The sequence below is a fragment of the Rhineura floridana genome, chromosome 7, assembly GCF_030035675.1.
Source record: "Rhineura floridana isolate rRhiFlo1 chromosome 7, rRhiFlo1.hap2, whole genome shotgun sequence".
Lineage (NCBI taxonomy): Eukaryota > Metazoa > Chordata > Lepidosauria > Squamata > Rhineuridae > Rhineura > Rhineura floridana.
The window spans coordinates 149,370,459-149,392,862 of NC_084486.1; the positions used below are offsets into that span (position 1 = coordinate 149,370,459).

At 43.2% G+C, this 22,404-nt stretch overlaps 2 protein-coding genes across 2 annotated transcripts in view; one reads left to right on the forward strand and one right to left on the reverse strand.

Annotated features, from left to right (window-relative positions):
- The window catches only part of PSMD1 (proteasome 26S subunit, non-ATPase 1), a 132,411-nt gene that overhangs the window by 61,608 nt on the left and 48,399 nt on the right, over positions 1–22,404 (reverse strand). The window lies entirely within an intron of this gene.
- HTR2B (5-hydroxytryptamine receptor 2B) lies at positions 1,110–20,528 on the forward strand. The gene is given in 3 exon segments (XM_061637552.1): positions 1,110–1,422; positions 12,644–12,844; positions 19,567–20,528. Coding segments are annotated over 3 exon segments (1,404 nt in total). The 3' UTR covers positions 20,457–20,528.

The following is a 22,404-nucleotide window of genomic DNA, read 5'->3' on the forward strand; positions in this document are numbered from 1 at the left end:
GACTTGACAACAGAAAGAAATCAAGGACTTAATCACAAATTGAAGCCGGCTGCTCTGGGAAATTCAATTGCAAACGTGTGCGGCTGGCTTTGACGAAAAGCAATGCAATCAGAGGAAGACATTCAAAGCATCCAGCATGTGACAAATAAGGAACACACATACCTTGGAGAAAGGGATCCAGCTCAAGTACCAAGAAAATTCTACTAAAACCAGAGAGTGGTAAGGCATTAGTCATTTCAAACTGTTGAAAGTGTAACTATTACTATGAGGACGCAAGATAAAGATTGTAGCATGCCTTTGCCTATTGAGAAATGCTATAGAAAAAAGTGCAAATACGGAAATCCAGAGGGCAGCCTTTATGTGTCTGTTCATTAGAGGGAAGAAACTGGTAGAGGTTTCCCCTGATTCAGTACTCGAACTGTTCTTTTCTGCCCTTCCACCTGAAGAACCTGTATCAGTTTACAGACTGCAGTTCTCTCAAGAAATGGAATTTATAGAGATAAAGAATTGGGAATTATTCTCATAGCTCAGCTACAGAGAAAAAGGGGCGGAGGGAGAAAAGGTGCACCGAAACAGTAGAAATCGTTATCTCCAGAGCTGTTTTTCCTGATTTCAAGCTTGATTCTTTGCAACATTACAGACTGTACTAATTGAAATTTGGATGATATAAATCTTCAGTATAAACCAACTTGTCACACCTCTTAAGTTCAGTGCAACACTTCTAGTACATATATAAAAATAAAATAAAAATACGGCATTTGTACATTCTGTTATGTAGGGAGAACTCTTTGACACAAGTTCTTATAAGAGGAGAGACAGTGTGTGAGGACACAAGGAGCCGATTCACTACTCCACTCTTCAATGTCCATTTCTGAAGCTTTTTCTTTTTAGAGAACAGCCTGCCCATTGGGATCTATAATAAGAGATGGATCCAAGTCACCACACTCATTTTTAAGATCTCTTTGCATGTATCCAAGGAAGGACCAGGATACAAAATTGTGGAAAAGAGAAGAACCTCTTGTGGCAGCAGATGAGCAGTTTACAATGCTGATCTTTCATCAGGATCGTACTGGGCCGGAGAGGAAGACCAAGTTCCTAGACTTTACAAAATGCCCAAGTGACACTTACTCTCTGAACACATTCTACTGGGTACCAAAATGGCCTTGCCTATGAACACGTCTGGATCTGGCAATGGATCTGTGCAACCAACCGTAGCGGAGGGGACCACTTTGCGCTGGGCAGCTCTGCTCATCTTGATGGTCATCATCCCTACCATTGGGGGGAATATTCTCGTCATACTGGCCGTATCCTTGGAGAAAAAGTTGCAATATGCCACCAATTACTTCCTCATGTCTCTGGCAGTGGCCGATTTGCTGGTTGGATTGTTTGTGATGCCAATAGCCCTTCTGACTATAATGTTTGGTAAGTACTAGACTCTGATCTTCTAATGAAATTCTCTCTCTCCCTCCCTCTCTCTGCATTTTAAAGCCCTGACTGAAAGTAGAGCGTTCTGGGGCTTTCAGCCCTTTGCAAAATGCAACAAACCACTACCACCCTCTCACTCCTTCAGACCAACGCATAAGTAGCTTAGGGAAGCAATGTGATACCACACTGAAATAGCTGTCCACTTGCCGGAGGATCTCTGCTCTTGCTACGCACAGCAGTGACCGTTTCAGAGTTTAAAGGAAAACATACACAGTTCATATAAAACTAGAACATATTTCTTTAAACGGGCATTCACTATGATCTCCACTAACTGGAATCATTCCATAGGTTTCACTTTCAAGCAGGCCCCTTTTCTGCTGCCATAAACACCATGATTCAAAATATGTGTGATGTAAGACACTGATATTGTTTAACTCAACTAAGTAAAATTAAACAGTTTGCCTTTTTTTATGCTTTCTATAACTAGTTTAAAACGGCCTCCAATTTTAACTAAGGTTCTATCCTCCCTATTTATGTGAAATTCCATTAACATTTCAATGGGGAATTTTCAATAGCTTCTTCCCTACCTTCAGCAAGACTCTTTTAGATTTAATAATTTTTCTGTATCTTCTCAAAACCCCAGTTTAGAAAGGAAAGCCTAGGAATGTTCAGGTTCAAAGCAGGCTCAGATGAACAGATGAAGTGGTGAAACCACAACAGTACTTTCTGACTTGATGGCAGTTTGAATGCTCTGACATGTCACAGCCAAGGGGTGAAATTGCAGACCATCGCCTCCTGTTAATGCTTTGGCGTGAAGAGCTGATATGAACTCTTGGTGCTTGTTAATTAGCTTTCACACAGGATGCCATCACATATACACCCTTGTGGTGGCTAGACAAATTCAGATACCAGCGCTACTGTTCATGTGAATCTCCTCTTCGTCCCAAGCTGTCATTTCACATGCCATGAGAGAAAGAATTTCGAATTCTGCCCATTATAAGCAACTTGGGTTAACTAGTAAGAGTTCATTTAACGCACAGAACTAAATGGGTGCTTCTGGTCAGGATTTGTTAATGTAGAATTCCAAGTGGATATTGGTATGATATTCAACTCTTCCACAATAATGCCCTTCCACTCAACAATCTTATCTGTACCAGCCAGGTGCCATGTACCACAGATCCATAACAAGAGCAAAAGAGAAAGACTAAAATGCAAAATTTACATCTGTGTACACTGCTAGGGAACTGTAATTGTGGAAACCATGTATTGTCTCATTAGTTCAATTTCCTCTCCACACATGCACATAAAACACCCCATGACAATTTGGTCCCTAAGCTAAGAGATCAAAATGTATTGAACACTGTGACAAAGTCATCATTATTCAAAGGAAAGGAACCAAGAGGCATACTATGACCACACTTCTCCAGTTGGGAACAGGGTATCAAGGGTACTAGAACTTTAAAACTTTATTTGCATAGCACTTGAGTGTTCAAAGCGCTCACATACAAGATCTTGTTATCATCCTTACTCTCTAGGGTAGGTGAGTATTTTTTGTTACATTTATATACCACCTTTCCTCCAAGGAGCTCAAAATGGTGCACATGGCTCTCCGGCACGCCATTTCATCTTCACAACAACCCTGTGAGGTAGGTTAGGCTAAGAGACAGTGACTGGCTCAAGGTCATTCAGTGAGCTTCATGGCCGAGTGGGGATTTGAATGCTGGCTTCCCAGGTCACAGTCCAACGCTCTAATAGTCCAATCCCCCTATTTGTAGGGGGAGGCGGCTGGGTGAAGGTGGCTGGGTGAAGGTGGTTAATGAATTTGTAGCGGAAGGTAAAATTTGAATCAGGGACCTTCCTGATTTATAACTTAAGTCTCTTAGGCTACTGGGCTGCCCAAGGGAGGGATTTTGAGAGGGCAAAGAGTGAGGAGGAACCCCCTGGGGAAGGAAGTAACACAAAATCTGCATCAAAGAGACAGTTACTGCCATTCACTCTGCTGCTACCCACACAGGTGAATTACATTGCCTAAGATCATAGCAAATATGTTTGTACTTTGCCATCTCACTCAAACAAAGCACACAGGCAGGCCTAAGGCAGCAAGTCTTGGGCCTGGACTCACTCTGAACACCTCATCCTTTTGGGAATGCAGGCTCACCCAGGAGTAGAGAGGCTCCCAGCCAGTCACAGGAATGCTATTTGCCATCCCTTCTTCAAAGCTTTGTCCTAATCCAGATACAAGGGTGAGAATATTTTCTTTTGTAATGATGACCCTTAGGAAGTCTCTCTTCATTTTGGGAGGTTCTCTATGATGAGATCTCTCTGGCTATAGAGATATTTGCAATTTGATCAACTTCACAACTTAACAGCATAGCAAATGCTGCAAAGTTAAATACACAAGCTAAGCTTTAGAAGGGAAAAACAGCAAGTGATTAGTAAGCAGCAGTAAAATCAAGAAGAGTGGCACTCTCTCTCATTTGACATTTACTCAGGGCCAAACTAGATGACAAGCCATGCATGCAATTAGCAATTGTGTGAATGGCTAAGTTGTCCCCAAGCTTCCCAGCAATTTTGCTTTTCTAGTCTCTCTCATTTTCTTTTATTACTGCTACTTAATGTTTCCATTAATCCTGAGCTAAAGCTACTAAAAACCAACATTGAAAACACACAAGGAATTTTAGTTTAGAAGCCAACAAAAAGGCATCTTTCATGTTGCAGGAAGTTTAAACAGAAAAAAGTTAGAAATTGTAATTAAATAGCTGTGGTGAAGTTATTTGCAGGCACTTTGAAAAAACAGCTGACCCAAAGCTGAATTCACATCCACAAGATGTCTGTTTGGCAGCAAAAGGTGCCTATTTTTGCCTCCTCAGCAACTGCTCGAAGAGAAAAGCAATTACAGAAAGTTCACACTAGGAGCAAAAAAAAAAAGCCCTGGACACAGAGCTGTGCCTCTAGAAGGCAAGTAATCCCTTAAAAACTCATTAGCCCGATAACTGTTTAAATAGAGTATCATCAGTACCCAAGTCAGCCAATTTCCCCAGCCCTCCATGCTTTTATGACTTCAGTGTTTCCACAATTGGAGAGAATCTCAACACAATACAAACATTATTCCTTTGATTTCTGACAGCTATTTATGTGGAGGATCTAAGAGAGGAAATGTGTGAACTGTATGGAACGGGCATCCTGACTCCTTTCATGTCTCCCAACCAGTGGTTTTTAGACTGTATTCAAGAAAACTCTGGGGTTCTTTAGCAACTTATTAAGAGTTCCTAAACAAGGCGACCAGTTAAAAGGTAGGCGAGCCTCCCTGAGAGAGACATAATTTCAACTAGGACTGATAAGTGATCTGATCAGAAAGTATAAGCTATGCTATTTGTAAAGCACTTGAACTACAAAAGTCTTGAAGGGCTTGCAGGCTGACATCTATAGTATAAAGGATTCTGACTTGCCTGAGCCAGAGAATAAAATGTTAACCTACTTAACAATATAACTACTTAATGTTGTGCTTGGTGCTTTAGGGCAGCCTTTCCCAAATTTTGGGTCCCCAGATATTGCTAAACTACAATTCCCATCATTCCTGACCGCTGGCTGGGGCTGATGGGAGTTACATTCCAACAACGTCTGAGGACCCAAAGGTTGGGAAAGGCTGCTTTAGAGAGTTCAAATACTCTCACACACATTGTAGTAATTTGTATAACAATCTTGTAAGGTTGATCAGTATTAGCATGATACTGCAAGATGAGAGATTGAAGGCGAGCGCCCGCTTGACAAAGGTCACCTACTGAATTCATGGCAGAGGGGAAATTTGCACTGGGGACTTCACAGTTCACAGCTCAGACTCTACACCACACCAGCTTTCCCACTGCCATCGCCGCCTCCTTCTTCTGTGGGGAGATAGTAACTATTCTCATTTTATAAACAGAGCAAAGCGTTGATATTAAACATGACCCAGAAGGTCACTCACAATCATAACGCGAGCTGAGCTGAATAAAATCCAACGCTTTATTCACTGGGCCACAAAACACGGAAACATCTATGCTTAAGTTGCAGCCACGACGATTGCACATTTAAACTTTTCTTAAACACACACACACACACACACACACCACCTCTCTCAAAACTGTACACAGAAGAAAGGAAAAACACAAATTCAACAGGAAAAAAAATCCACATTCTCTGATGTAAGAGGATGAGAAAAGTCTATTTTCCTACAGTGCAAAAATTCCCCTCCCTGAATTAGCAGAAAGGAGATAACATCTAACGAGCACCATTATAAAGGAGAGGAAACACTGAAATCATTCATTGGAAATCTAGTGAGTCAGTAGCCATCATCCTCTTCACATGTAAACCATAACACCTGCACACAAAAAGGCCATACATTACTTGGTTTCAACAACATTAGTTTAAGGCACAGAAAAATGCTTGCCTTGCTAGACAGAATCTTTGGATTTTAAACACAACCATTTAATTGGTTACATGAAGCTTTTACTTCTTCTGGAGTGACTGTACTCTAGGAACAAGAGATTTAAAAAAACTAATAAACGTCAAAGAAAAGCTTTAAAAGGTTGTTTCAACATTTCATGTCTCTTCAACAAGCCATTCTCTTTCCAATTCATTTTAAATGCTATCAGTTCTTTTTTAAAAAATGAAAAGCTCTCTGGGTGTTTTTTTTAAAAAATCATTAACACCCCAAAATCCACAACTGGCTTGTTTAACAATCAGCTCTTGCTCTCAGAGCACGGAGAATCAGTTGCCACATAGTTAGTGTTGCATGTCACACCACCAATTTCCAATAAAGAAACAGCAATTAACACATATTCACATCCAACAACACACAGTGCTGTCAACAGTGTGGGAATTGTATGATTTCTGCGTAAGAATTTGGTATCTTGTGCAGAGAAGGAATATACACATTGGAAGCCTTACACTGCTTTCCCTCTCTCAAAGTAAATGGCCACTCACAAGACTCCCACATAACAGAGGTGGTAGGAAGCCAGGATTGTAGTTGTACAACCAAATGAAGCTCATGGCCCTTCCACACAAAAACCAATTCCTGGTTACTCCAAGCTTTCTTCATTTCATCAATATAATTTAGGATGAGGGGTAATTACGTTTCTGATGTTGTTGTTAAACAACTAGCAGTCAAAAATCCTTTCTGATTTACAAAATTATCCAAAACTCCACCTTCTGCCCAACCCCTCCTCTAATGTAAATGTACTGCCTTTAAGTCGATTCCGACTTACGGTGACCTATAAATAGGGTTTTCATGGTAAGTAGTATTCAGAGGGGTTTTACCACTGCCTCCCTCTGAGGCTGAGAGGCAGTGACTGGCCCAAGGTCACCCAGTGAGCTTCATGGCTGTGTGGGGATTCGAACCCTGGTCTCCCAGGTTGTAGTCCAGCACCTTAACCACTACACCACACTGGTTCCCCTCCTTTAGGGACACCCTATCCGATATTAGGGCAAACCACTGAAAAGGATAGTGCATTGGGTTCTTCTAATTTCCAACTCTACGAAACCAGTATCTTTTCCACCATCTTCCAAAACTGTCACCAAGACCTTTCACTTGATTTAGAGGTCAAAAATGTTTAGCTCTTTCGCAGTAATTTGTTTTGCAAGCGTGTATTTGTGGGATCATTATTACCTGCCTGCGTCTAAGGACAGAAGCTTAAATAAGTGAAAATGAAAATCCAGATGCTTATTGAATGCTACAGACAATGGGCTGACCATGACCCTGGGTCTCTGAATCATGAAAAACCCCTTATTGGTCAAATTAATGGCACAACTTCAACAGAACTGTGACCAGTTCAGGCCACTATTTAGAGTAGGGATGAGCACCCAGGAGCCCCTAGGCCAAGGCTGGTCCCCGGAGAGGTGCCACCTAGCCCACTCTGTGTCTGTATTATGAAGGGAGCCGTGGCAATGAGAGTTGCCAGCAAGCTATTGGAGAAACCATGGAAACAGTAGGGCCTTGCCTACTACTCTCCCCCAACAATGCCTTTCTAAAAAAAAAAAGGTATCTACAGATCTAAAATGAAATAGGAAGGGAATTGCATTCACATCTGGTTTTGCTCTATTCTGCTTGGTGCTGCTATAAGTAGCTTGCATCCTTGGGCCTAAGTAGAAGGTGATTCACTAATCAACTGGCACAAAACTTTCCTTAACAACCTTAATAAAGCTAATCATAAGAACATAAGAAGAGCCTGCTGGATCAGGCCAGTGGCCCATCTAGTCCAGCATCCTGTTCTCACAGTGGCCAACCAGGTGCCTGGGGGAAGCCCGCAAGCAAGACCGGAGTGCAAGAACACTCTCCCCTCCTGAGGCTTCCGGCAACTGGTTTTCAGAAGCATGCTGCCTCTGACTAGGGTGGCAAGCACAGCCATCACGGCTAGTAGCCATTGATAGCCCTGTCCTCCATGAATTTGTCTAATCTTCTTTTAAAGCCATCCAAGCTGGTGGCCATCACTGCGTCTTGTGCGAGCAAATTCCATAGTTTAACTATGCGCTGAGTAAAGAAGTACTTCCTTTTGTCTGTCCTGAATCTTCCAACATTCAGCTTCTTTGAATGTCCACGAGTTCTAGTATTATGAGAGAGGGAGAAGAACTTTTCTCTATCCACTTTCTCAATGCCATGCATAATTTTATACACTTCTATCATGTCTCCTCTGACCTGCCTTTTCTCTAAACTAAAAAGCCCCAAATGCTGCAACCTTTCCTCGTAAGGGAGTCGCTCCATCCCCTTGATCATTCTGGTTGCCCTCTTCTGAACCTTTTCCAACTCTAGAATATCCTTTTTGAGATGAGGCGACCAGAACTGTACACAGTCTTCCAAATGCGGCCGCACCATAGATTTATACAACGGCATGATGATATCGGCTGTTTTATTTTCAATACCTTTCCTAATTATCACTAGCATGGAATTTGCCTTTTTCACAGCTGCCACACACTGGGTCGACATTTTCATCGTGCTGTCCACTACAACCCCGAGGTCTCTCTCCTGGTCGGTCACCGCCAGTTCAGACCCCATGAGCGTATATGTGAAATTAAGATTTTTTGCTCCAATATGCATAATTTTACACTTGTTTATCTTGAATTGCATTTGCCATTTTTCTGCCCATTCACTCAGTTTGGAGAGATCTTTTTGGAGCTCTTTGCAATCCCTTTTTGTTTTAACAACCCTGAACAATTTAGTGTCGTCAGCAAACTTGGCCACTTGACTGCTCACTCCTAATTCTAGGTCATTAATGAACAAGTTGAAAAGTACAGGTCCCAATACCGATCCTTGAGGGACTCCACTTTCTACAGCCCTCCATTGGGAGAACTGTCCGTTTATTCCTACTCTCTGCTTTCTGCTTCTTAACCAATTCCTTATCCACAAGAGGACCTCTCCTCTTATTCCATGACTGCTAAGCTTCCTCAGAAGTCTTTGGTGAGGTACCTTGTCAAACGCTTTTTGAAAGTCTAAGTACACTATGTCCACTGGATCACCTCTATCTATATGCTTGTTGACACTCTCAAAGAATTCTAATAGGTTACTGAGACAGGACTTTCCCTTGCAGAAGCCATGCTGGCTCTGCTTCAGCAAGGCTTGTTCTTCTATGTGCTTAGTTAATCTAGCTTTAATAATACTTTCTACCAGTTTTCCAGGGACAGAAGTTAAGCTAACTGGCCTGTAATTTCCGGGATCCCCTCTGGATCCCTTTTTGAAGATTGGTGTTACATTTGCCACTTTCCAGTCCTCAGGCACGGAAGAGGACCCGAGGGACAAGTTACATATTTTAGTTAGCAGATCAGCAATTTCACCTTTGAGTTCTTTGAGAACTCTCGGGTGGATGCCATCCGGGCCCGGTGATTTGTCAGTTTTTATATTGTCCATTAAGCCTAGAACTTCCTCTCTCGTTACCACTATTTGTCTCAGTTCCTCAGAATCCCTTCCTGCAAAGGTTAGTTCAGGTTCAGGGATCTGCCCTATATCTTCCACTGTGAAGACAGATGCAAAGAATTCATTTAGCTTCTCTGCAATCTCCTTATCGTTCTTTAGTACACCTTTGACTCCCTTATCATCCAAGGGTCCAACTGTCTCCCTAGATGGTCTCCTGCTTTGAATGTATTTATAGAATTTTTTGTTGTTGGTTTTTATGTTCTTAGCAATGTGCTCCTCAAATTCTTTTTTAGCATCCCTTATTGTCTTCTTGCATTTCTTTTGCCAGAGTTTGTGTTCTTTTTTATCTTGGCAACATGTGCCAGCCCCACAGATTAAGAAACAGGGCACATGGAACACTGTTTGGCCAGCAAGATCCAAAATTTCAGGCTTTGTATTTATGTCAACAGTAAAAAGCTCACATTTTAATTTATTTTATCTTTGAAAACGTATACCCAATAAAGAGTGCTCATTTTTTAAAGTGTGATTTTTTTATTACAGTCGATCTAAGAGAAGTCACAACTGACTTGCAGCAAGGACCTCCACAATGAAACAGCAAGCCTGACAGAGTTGATTAAGGAATGGGAATTGGCTAGTAAAGGAATAGTGATGCTAATTAATTTGAATATGACAAAGTGAAAGGGGGACAATATATTATTGGCTGATGTACAGTGCTGAAAAAGCACTATTTAGAAATGAGGATTCCTAAAGAAACAAGAGTTTATTCTCTAAAAACTGAAAAGGAAAATCATGTACGTTTCGGAACAAGATGTAGTGTTCTCACAAAACTAGTTATGAAAAGGCACCACCGCAAAGACAAAGTCTCCTTCTTATAAGAATCATATGTATCAGAGTTTTTTCACCTAAAAGCCAGAACACCACACTTCCAACACTTCACAAATAAGGAAATACCAGTCATCACTTTCCTTTTTGGCTTAATAAATCCACAATCTGTTGGGTTTTGAGACTCTCTGATTCAAAGGCATTGAAGGTAGGGCCACCACCCAATGAAGCAAAACTTGATTAATCAACAGACGAAATCTGCAAAAAGTTGTGTCCTAGTAACAGTTCGGTAGAATAGCTCCCACCCACACCCACCCTGTTTTTAGATGAAAACATGTGTTGTCACAGCAAAATCTATCTTAAAAGTATCTCCGTGTCAGGGAGATTGGCTAGTTGCCTGTTCTGGATGGGGTTGCACTCTCTCTGAAAGAACAGTTTTGGAGCTTGGGGATGCTCCTGGATCCACCTTTTCCATTCATTTATTTATTAACTTTATATCCCACCCTTCCTCCCAAAAGGAGCCCAGGGCAGCTTAAAGCTCAGGCAGGCTCAATGGCTAGAAGTGCCTTTCAGCAACTATGGTTGGTATGTCAGGTACGCCAGTTTTTCAATAGGGATAGTATGGAAAAGGTGATCCATGCATTGATGATCTCAAGACTTATTGTAATGCATTCTATGCTGGACTACCCTTTAGGCCTGGTCTGGAGACTCAGGGGGGTGCAAAACGCTGCAGGTAGACGGTTGGTGGGGAAAGACAATAGCTAGCACATAACTCCTGTGCTCTAAAGCTTGCACCAGCCTTCCAATTAATAACATCATAAAACTGATCAACCCCAAAAACCCTGTAGGCCTGCCTACATGGAACTTCCTTGCAATTTAATTTCCAGCACCTAGCAGGCATTTTAACTTACTTCTGATTTTGTGATTTTAATGAATTTTTATTTTTCATTGTATTTACTAATTTATGCACTGCTTAAGAGATTTCAATTAAGCAGTATGTAGATTGTTGAAAAAAATAATAAATCTCCTCCTCTGTAGGAAAGGCAGAGGAAAGCCTCTTCCAAAATGTCACCTGCTATTTTTACAAGTAAAATCATAGAATAGTAAGAGTTGTAAGACTTACAAGATCTGAACAGGGTGGTTCATGACAGATGCTCTTGGAGGCCACTGATTCATAGGGTCGTCATAAGTCGTAGTCGACTTGGAGGCACATAACAACAACAAAAGAGTTGTAAGGAGCCTATAAGGCCATCAAGTCCAACCCCCTGCTCAATGCAGCAATCCAAATCAAAGCATCCCTGACAGGTGGCTTTCCAGCTGCCTCTTGAATGCCTCCAGCACTGGAGAGCCCACCACCTCCCTAGTTGTTGGTTCCATTGTCGTACACCTCTAAGAGTTAGGAAGCTTTTCCTGATATTCAGTTGAAATCTGCCATTATTCCGTGTCCTTCATTCTGAGATGATCAAGAAGAGATCCTGGCCCTCCTCTGTGTGGCAACCTTTCCAGAACTTGAAGACTGCTATTCTCATATCTCTCCTCAGTCTTCTATTCTCAAGGCTAAATATGCCCAGTTCTTTCAGTCTCTCCTCATAGGGCTTTGTTTCCAGTCCCCTGGTCATCGCTGTTGCCCTCCTCTGAACCTGTTCCAGTTTGTCTGCATCCTTCTTAAAGTGGGGTGTCCAGAACTGGAAAAGTGCTGAAGATAAGGCCTAATCAGTGCCAAATAGAGGAGAACCAGTACTTCACGCAATTTGGAAACTATACTTCCGTTAATGCAGCGTAAAATAGCATTTGCCTTTTTTGCAGCCACATCGAAATGTTGGCTCATATTCAGCCTGTGATCAACAATTCTAACATCCTTCTCACATGTAGTATTGCCGAGCCAAGTATCCCCCATCTTATAACTGTGCATTTGGTTTCCTTTTCCTAGGTGAACTTTGCACTTATCCCTGTTAAATTTCATTTTGTCGTTTTCAGCCCAATGCTCCAGCCTATCAAGATCCCTTTGAATTTTGTTTCTGTCTTCCACGGTATTAGCTATCCCTCCCAATTTTGTATCATCTGCAAATTTGATAAGCATTCCCTGCACCTCCTCATCCAAGTCATTAATGAAAATGTTGAAGAGCCCTGGGCCCAGAACTGAGCCCTGATGTACCCCACTCGTTACCTCCCCTGACTTTGAGAAGGAACCATTGATAAGCACTTTTTGAGCATGATTCTATAGTCGTGGATCCACCTGATAGTTGTTCCATCCAATCCACACTTCGTTACCTTGCTAATCTGAATATTATGGGGCACTTTGTCAAACGCTTTGCTGAAGTCGAGAGATATTATGTCCACAGTATAACTTGTCAAGTTAAAAAATTAACTTTTTAAAAACACCTGCCTGATTAATTCGAGGGTGGGGGCTAATTTAACCAGTTAATTTACTAAATGTTGCAGCCCTACTCAAAGGACTATCCGCAGGATGCACACCCCAAAGGAAGCTTCTAATCCTTTTCTTCTCTTTCTCAGAGATTGCATGGCCTCTTCCACGGGATCTGTGCCCAGTCTGGCTGTTCCTTGATGTCCTCTTTTCCACAGCCTCCATCATGCATCTCTGTGCCATCTCAATGGACCGCTACATTGCCATAAAAAAGCCAATCCAAGCAAGTCAGTACAACTCGCGGGCCACAACCCTCATCAAAATAACAGTAGTGTGGCTGATCTCAATAGGTAAGTGGCCATCATCAAAGAGAGCAAATTTTTCATTTGCTGATTTGAATGCATGGGTGGGAGAGAAGTGATATTGCTCAAGTGATGAGCAACCTCTGTCCCATTTCCTCAAACAATATCCCTAAAACTGAAGGGGGGGGGCTTTGAACTGGAGTTGGGCCTAAAGCAGGCAGAAGACCACATTCCCAGTGCTTAGAAAAGGTCTTGGCTACAGGTTTTATACTATCTGTCTACACCAAGAGCTGATGTTTTATTTATTTATTTATTTATTTATATTATTAAATTAACTAAATGTACCTCCCTCTCTTCCTCCCGGAAGGAGTCCAGGGCAGCAAACAAAAACACTGCAAACATCTTTACAATGTCTTTCTAAAAATCTAAAAGCAATTCCAACACAGATGCACACTGGGGTGAGGTCTCTACTTAAAATGCTTTTTGAAAGAGGAAGGTCTTCAACAGGCATCAAAAAGATTACAGAGATGGCGCCTGCCTAATACTTAAGGAGAGGGAATTCCAAAGGGTAGAAGAGCCCTACTAGGTCAGGCCAGTGGCCCATCTAGTCCAGCATCCTGTACTCACAGTGGCCAACCAGATGCCCCAATAGGAAACCTGTAAGCAGGACATGAGCACAACAGCACTCTCCTCTCCTTCAGCCGCCCTGGGCTTCTGCTGGGAGGAAGGGTGGGATATAAATCAAATAATAAAAACAATAAAATAAATTAAATTTCTAGCAACTGGTATTCAGAGGCATACAACCTCCAACTGTGGAGGCAGAACATAGCTGTCAGGGCTAAGAGTCATTAATATCCATATCCTCCATGAATTTGTCTAATCCTTTTATAACGCCACCCTCCAAGTTGGTGACCATCACTGCTTCTTCTGGGAGTGAATTCTGTAGCTTAACTATGCACTGTGAATATGTACAGGGCCCCCCACTCTGCCCGTCTGTTCCCTGACCTCAACTAAACCGCAGTCTCCAACCCATTGACGTAATAAACCTTAAACAAAACTATGCAGGTAAGAAGCCAGCAGGGGTGTGGGGGCTTTCCAGTGTTTTGCACCGCCTGCAGCATGTACGACTATCTGCCTGTTGGACAGAAGTCGTGGGTATGCTCTCGGTGCAATGAGCTCCTGGCTCTCCGGGAACGACTTCATTTCCTTGAGGCCAAGGTGGCGGACCTGGAAAAGCTGAGAGAGGCAGAGAGGTGTGTGGAGGAGGCCTTCAGGGACGTTATAGCTGTGTCCCACTCCAACGATGATAGCTCTTCTGCTATCATGGAGAACGATGGTCTCGGGGAAGGAGAGCATCCAGCTGAGGAAGAGGGAAACGATCCCTTAGAAGGGACCCATTCCTTGGGGGATGAGCAGCTATCCTCTCGTGCCGAGGATATATCTCCAGGGGGTGGAGGGATCCTTGTAGTGGGTGATTCAATCATTAGGAACATAGACAGTGGGGTGTGTGATGGGCGTGTAGACCGCAAGGTGTTTTGCCTGCCTGGTGCGAAGGTTGCGGATATCGCCTGTCGTTTAGATAGTTTGGTAGACAGTGCTGGGAAGGAGTCAGTGGTCGTGGTGCACGTTGGCACCAACGACATGGGGAAATGCAGCCGTGAGGTCCTGGAAGCAAAATTTAGGTTGCTAGGTAGGATGCTGAAAGCCAGGACCTCCAAGGTGGCTTTCTCTGAAATGCTACCAGTTCCACGCGCAGGACCAGCCAGACAGGCCCAGCTTCGCAGTCTCAATGCGTGGATGAGACGATGGTGTCGGGTGGAAGGGTTTGGATTTGTTAGGCACTGGGGAACATTTTGGGACAAGCCGGGCCTGTACAAAAGGGACGGGCTCCACTTGAACCAGAATGGAACCAGACTGCTGGCACTTAAAATTAAAAAGGTGGCAGAGCAGCTTTTAAACTGATTGAGGGGGGAAACCCGACAGGAGCTGAGAAAGGTCCGGTTCGGAATAAACCTCCCCGCTGGGATAAAAACCAAAGAAATGATGAAATTTTAAAAGGGGTAGGCCTAGAAGTAGGCATTGTGAGAGCAGGGGCACAGGATATAAATTCAGAAGAGCAAAATTACCACAGGCCTAACCACAAGTGCCAAAGACACTTGAAGAGAGACACTGCTTACAAGTGCCTGTACGCTAATGCTAGGAGCCTGCGAACCAAGATGGGAGAACTGGAGTGCTTGGTCTTAGAGGAGAGTCCCTGGAGGGACTTAATACTGGGATCAAAATGCTCAGGGAGACCTTGAGATGAGATATGAAATTGAGGAAGCATCCAAACTAGGAAATGTGTAGTAATGGGTGACTTCAACTACCCGGACATAGACTGGCCGCATATGTGTTCCAGCCACGACAAAGAAGCAAAATTTCTAGATATTCTAAATGACTATTCCCTTGACCAGTTGGTCATGGAACCGACCAGAGGGTCGGCAACCCTGGACTTAATCCTCAGTGGGGACCGGGACCTGGTGCGAGATGTAAGTGTTGTTGAACCGATTGGGAGCAGTGACCACAGTGCTATTAAATTAAACATACATGTAACTGGCCAATTGCCAAGAAAATCCAACACGGTCACATTTGACTTCAAAAGAGGAAACTTCACAAAAATGAGGGGATTGGTAAAAAGAAAGCTGAAAAACAAAGTCCAGAGGGTCACATCACTCGAAAATGCTTGGAAGTTGTTTAAAAACACTATATTAGAAGCTCAACTGGAGTGCATACCGCAGATCAAAAAAGGTACCGCCAGGGCCAAGAAGATGCCAGCATGGTTAACGAGCAAAGTCAAGGAAGCTCTTAGAGGCAAAAAGTCTTCCTTCAGAAAATGGAAGTCTTGTCCAAATGAAGAAAATAAAAAAGAACATAAACTCTGGCAAAAGAAATGCAAGAAGACAATAAGGGATGCTAAACAAGAATTTGAGGAGCACATTGCTAAGAACATAAAAACCAACAAAAATTCTATAAATACATTCAAAGCAGGAGACCATCTAGGGAGGCGATTGGACCCTTGGATGATAAGGGAGTCAAAGGTGTACTAAAGAACGATAAGGAGATTGCAGAGAAGCTAAATGAATTCTTTGCATCTGTCTTCACAGTGGAAGATATAGGGCAGATCCCTGAACCTGAACTAACCTTTGCAGGAAGGGATTCTGAGGAACTGAGACAAATAGTGGTAACGAGAGAGGAAGTTCTAGGCTTAATGGACAATAAGCCTATTCAATATAAACAAGTGTAAAATTATGCATATTGGAGCAAAAAATCTGAATTTCACATATACGCTCATGGGGTCTGAACTGGCGGTGACCGACCAGGAGAGAGACCTCAGGGTTGTAGTGGACAGCATGATGAAACTGTCAACCCAGTGTGCGGCAGCAGTGAAAAAGGCAAATTCCATGCTAGCGATAATTAGGAAAGGTATTGAAAATAAAACAGCCGATATCATAATGCCGTTGTATAAATCTATGGTGCGGCCGCATTTGGAAGACTGTGTACAGTTCTGGTCGCCTCATCTCAAAAAGGATATTATAGAGTTGGAAAAGGTTCAGAAGAGGGCAACCAGAATGATCAAGGGGATGGAGCGACTCCCTTACGAGGAAAGGTTGCAGCATTTGGGGCTTTTTAGTTTAGAGAAAAGGCGGGTCAGAGGAGACATGATAGAAGTGTATAAAATTATGCATGGCATTGAGAAAGTGGATAGAGAAAAGTTCTTCTCCCTCTCTCATAATACTAGAACTCGTGGACATTCAAAGAAGCTGAATGTTGGAAGATTCAGGACAGACAAAAGGAAGTACTTCTTTACTCAGCGCATAGTTAAACTATGGAATTTGCTCCCACAAGATGCAGTAATGGCCACCAGCTTGGACGGCTTTAAAAGAAGATTAGACAAATTCATGGAGGACAGGGCTATCAATGGCTACTAGCCGTGATGGCTGTGCTTGCCACCCTAGTCAGAGGCAGCATGCTTCTGAAAACCAGTTGCCGGAAGCCTCAGGAGGGGAGAGTGTTCTTGCACTCGGGTCCTGCTTGCGGGGTTCCCCCAGGCACCTGGTTGGCCACTGTGAGAACAGGATGCTGGACTAGATGGGCCACTGGCCTGATCCAGCAGGCTCTTCTTATGTTCTTACTTTTTTTTCATAGAATAGTAGAGTTGGAAGGGGCTTCTAAGGCCATCCAGTCCAACCCCCTGCTCAATACAGGAATCCAAATCAAAGCATTCCCAACAGATGGCTGTCCAGCTGCCTCTTGAATGCCTGCAGAGTCGGAGAGCCCACTACCTCTCTAGGTCATTGGTTCCATTGTCGTATAGCTCTAACAGTTAGGAAGTTTTTCCTGAATCTTCCAACATTCAAGTTCACTGGATGTCCACTAGTGTGCATACTCCTTTCTTTGTGTGCCCGGAGAAGGCTTAAAGGCCTAAGAATGGCATTCTCAGACACCATTTCTAAACTAGGTCTCTAAGAGGCTTGGGATCAAAGCACCCAAGACCTTAGGTTCAACACACTTAAGCATGACAAACCAACTAAGTTCATGAGAAATTGCTTAACCTATCCCAAGCGCAGAAGTCAGGTTTCTGGGGTAGAATTCACAAACCCTCAAGCACCTGGAAGCTTTCATTCAGTCACTACACTAGGCCCAGCGAGCAACAGGTTCTAGCAGGTGAGAATCTGACACCACCTCCAGCTCTTTTGGATCTGAAGAGGAGTGAACTAGGGAAGTCAAAGCCCACCTAGACACACACCAAAAGGGGGAAAAGGACAGTGAAAAGGGGGGGTTGCGAACTTGACTGTTAAAGAGGTAAAGGAAGAGGGGAAACTATGACTGTTATCAAAAGCACAAGAAGTAAAAAAGTCCTAATAATGAATGAGGTGCAAAGGAATAGTTTATATTATGCTTCTCTGTGTATATTGCACTCTTTGCAGAAGGCACACTGCCCGTTGTTAATGTCTCATTGGTCTGTGCACAAAATGTAAACTCCAGATGTAAGAAAAATGAGAAGGGGGAGGAAATGAATCAATGGCTCCAAACTACTGGCTAGCAACAGGAATGAAGCATGAGATATGGGACAGCGTAGATTAATTGTACAGCAAGTGATGCAAAATAGATCCAAAACTGTGTTAAGGCCAGCTATGCTACAGACAATGGAGGGGTGAAAACAGACAACACCCAACTTGACCAAGGAATACACCCACGGAAAAACACCCACGGTTCTTACACGATTCAGTTTACGAGAGCCTCCAGCAATCAAAGGAAACAATAGGCAACTTTTTAAGCCAAAGAAAGGAAATGGCTAATGAGACAAAACTCTTTGAAAATGATCTCCTAATGTCTGGTTTTAATAGCATCAATCATGTATAGCATTTGCCCAAAGCTTTATCACTCATTAAATGTGCTCAGTCTCTGAAGAGCATCCTCTTGTTAAGTTCAGGGTAGCTTAAAAACTGATTAGCTATGGACCCTTCAAGTTCATACGCTTCTGAGTACCAGGCGCTACAATTGGCCTTCTCCAAAGCATTTGGATGGCCACTGCTGGAAACATGATGTTGCCTAGATAGGCCCCATGGTCTCATCCAGCAGAGCTCATCTAATCGCAGTGCCTCCAGACTTGCAATGCTATTAAAGCAAGAGATCAATGTATCAGGCCACTGTGTGCAGCTTTTATAACAGATGCTGCTGGGGATGAAAAGAGAACCTAATGTACAGTAAATCCCTAAACTTTATAAAGCAGAGGTGACAGTACTAGAGAGTGAAAACTTTATTGCCAGCTTGATTACTTAGAGTGCTGCAGGGCTGAAGGCGTACGTTTTACCTGGTAGCAGAGTTAGCTGTTTAGAAACCACAAGTATGTTCAACAGCAGCAGTCATTAGGAAGTAGGAAGATTAGTTGTGCCAGAGAACTCAAAGCATTCTGCACTTGCAGAAAGACAGCGAAGATTAGTGGCAAAATTAAAACCAATTGCCAGCATTTTCCATCCCTCCAGCTCCACATTCCTTCAGACAATTCCTCTCACCTGGGCGTACCTCCCCAGTCCCAACAATATTGTCCTTCCCCATCAAGATAAGTAGAGTGAGAGGGTTTGCAGGAAGTGAGCCATCATGGACTCAACGCACGCTTTACATTCTGAAAGACAATGATCCAAGATAAGCTGCTTGTTCTATTTGCTGCCCAAGATGACAGGTATGTGTGGACAAAGTTGCCACTGTTGCCTCAAAAATGGGCTGGGAGGAATAAGGAAGCAGCATTCATCTCATTAGAGCAGCCTTTCCCCAAGCTGGTGCTCTCCAGATGTTGCTCATCCGCTTCAGCCAGCATGGCCAATCGCCAGGGATGATGGCTTGTTGTAGGCCAAAACACCGGGCAGGCACGAGGTAGGGAAAGGCTGCCTTAGAGATACCTGCCCCACAGAACTGTAGTGTTGGGCCAAGCATTGCACAGACTGCACCATCTCCATATCACATATATCTTTCATTAAGTTCTACATTGGAAAATTCACTGTGACTCCTTCGAGGCACTAACTGGGTACTTAATATGTGGTGCTTTGAGGTCATCTCCAGCTCAAGAGGATCTCTTGAACGGTGGGCTTGCAAAGCTGCTGTAATTTTATTTGCATGACTCACTCCAATGTTTAGAAACCAGTATCAGAACATGCTCGTTATAAATGCACTGTGAGGCTTCTAAGCCCACAGCAAGGTTGAAGCTGACTGGATTTCTGCTTACCCTACAGGCATTGCTATTCCAATCCCAATCCGAGGCATAGAAGAAGGTGTTGAAAACTTCCCAAACTTCACTTGTGTGCTTAAACCTGATCGTTTTGGAGACTTCATGCTATATGGTTCAGTAGCTGCCTTCTTTGTGCCGCTGGCCATCATGGTGGTCACTTACTTTCTCACGATCAGAGTCCTCCGCAAGAAAGCCTACTTGATCAACAAACCGCCTCAGCGCCTGACCTGGAGTACGGTGTCTACGGTATTCCAGCGGGATATGACACCCGGATCATCACCAGAAAAGGTGGCCATGTTGGACGGCTCTAGGAAGGACAAGCCTTTGCCTAATGGAAATGAAGAATTGCTAATGCGCAGGATGTCCACACTTGGGAAGAAGTCAGTCCAGACTATCACCAATGAACAGCGTGCCTCCAAAGTCTTGGGGATTGTATTCTTCCTCTTTTTGTTGATGTGGTGCCCATTCTTCATAACCAACATCACTTCTGTTCTGTGCAAATCCTGCAGTGAGACGTTCATCCAAACACTTATGGAGATATTTGTTTGGATCGGTTATGTTTCGTCAGGTGTGAACCCGCTGGTCTATACCCTTTTCAACAAGACATTCAGGGAGGCCTTTGGAAGATACATCACTTGCAATTACCAGACCTCAACTCCTGGGACGGCCCTTCGGAAATGCTCCAGCAGGCTCTCGTTCAGAAATTCCGTGGCAGAGAATTCAAAACTTTTCATGATGCACCACGGAATGCGAAATGGGATTAATCCAGTAATGTACCAAAGCCACAAGCTTTGCAGCTCACCAATCCAGTCTTCATCAGCCATACTGCTGGATACACTGCTACTTACAGAGAATGAAGTTGATAAAACAGAAGAGCAAGTCAGCTATGTATAGCTGAATGAAAAACACAAGCCACACACCCTAAACCCATTGACAAATGCCCAGTATGTATATGTGGTTTCCATCTGTTATTTATACAATCCCAATGATAATTTTAGCAACTTCTCTCCTCTGTGCCTATTTATCAGCAATTTATCCTATTACGACAACAAAAGTATTTGAGCACTGTAGCTTATGAAACAGAGGTGTTCAAATAAACATAACTATGGCAATTGTCATGTCTCGGACATTAGTTCCCCTTCCTGTCTCTTCAAAACGCACACTATCACTAGGAGGTCTCTATATAACCATAACTTTAAAGGCAGACAAGGCCATTGTACATAGCCACGTTATATATTAAGAGGGAAAGGATGGCACTTCCAAACTCAAGCGCACCCAGGCTGATTGAATTGCTGAGGCATCTGTCACAGCATGTGTAAACTTGGAAAGTGTACATCTTAGGGATTCGGCACAGTATCTCCACCCGCAATGAACGCTGCTGTTTATATGTGGGCTAGTTCCGAACACAATTGCCATACCCTTTCCTGCTGTTATTGCCCTAAGATTGTCCACTCCCTCACAGAAACCAAGTCCTATCCAATGAAAGGTTAGTGGTACAATCTCAATTATGTAAATTAATAAACTGCACATATTTGCTTAATTTATTCTGCCTCCTTGTCCCAGATGACCAATTTCCAGCTCCTATCTGTAGGAAATCTTGCCCTGACCCCTACAATCTCCACAGCCAGGTATCATATGAACATTAAGATAAGGCCTGCCTTACTCAGCTCAAAGATAAGGTCCAACTAGCGATTCCAGTCTGTCCAGTTTCAAACAGCACCCTGTCTAGAAAGTCACATCAAAGGGCCACAAAAAAGTCAATCAACACTGCTTCCCCCGCTCCCTACCGCTCACATACCTAATTGGGAATTCCCAAGCGCTCAGCTGAATTAGAACTACCAACATATTTTAACAGAACTGCACATTTGTTCCAGCAGAAAAGGGTTCTGCTCTGAAGTACACTGACCAGCAGAGAACAACGATTAAGAAGTTAAAGTGCTGGGATTCAAAGAATTGCTCAGGCTCACACAAGAGCTGAATGTGTCCCCTTTGACACTTACACCACATCACCACAAACTACTTTTGAAATTTCCCTCAATTTCAAATGCAGTTTGCCAGGAGGCATTGGGGGGAAGGGGGCCGTCATACAAGGCAAGACAATTCCCACCCACCTACCCGCCTAGGTTCACAGAATGAGCTTTTGTGGTTCTTCGGATCCCGCTGGTCAATTTATTACATTCCTTTTAAGAGTTGAAAAGTATTGCGTCTCAGCCATTAGTTGTTGAAAATGATTAAAATCTTTGTATGCGCAACTGAGAAGCTGCAATATACACCAACAGACTGGTCCACCATAGAAGACAGTATTAGCGCTTTGTAAGTTTCAACAGAACAAGTCAAACATTCTTTTAAAACTTCAAGTCCCTCCCAAAAACCCACTGCAAGGATGACTGGCTGCATTGGCTGCAACCTCTTTTAAGACTAGGTCTAGCTACTCCTGGTGAACTGAGACAAAAGCCAAGCTGTCAAGAGAGTTTGTTCCTGAAGGGTTGGGGTTCCCCATGTTTATTTATTTATGTTCTCAACACACATGACGTACGTGCGGAATGCTGCAAGATCGGGCAGCATAACTTATTTAACCCCTTCTTTTATTTATCATGTAAATGTTTACTTCACAGAATGTTCTTAATACAAACAAAATTGCGATTTAGCGGGTGCTCAGTCACGTCCCACATCTCCTGATGGCTACAGCGCACAACTTCCTCAGCTGGCAAAATCTCTATAACAAATGTTCTCAAACTTTTTTCTCCCATGGGCCACTTGAAAATGGCTGAGGGACTCAGCAGACCCTTGAACAAACTTTTGCCGCCCTGAGGTCCTACTAGGAGGAAGGGCGGGATATAAA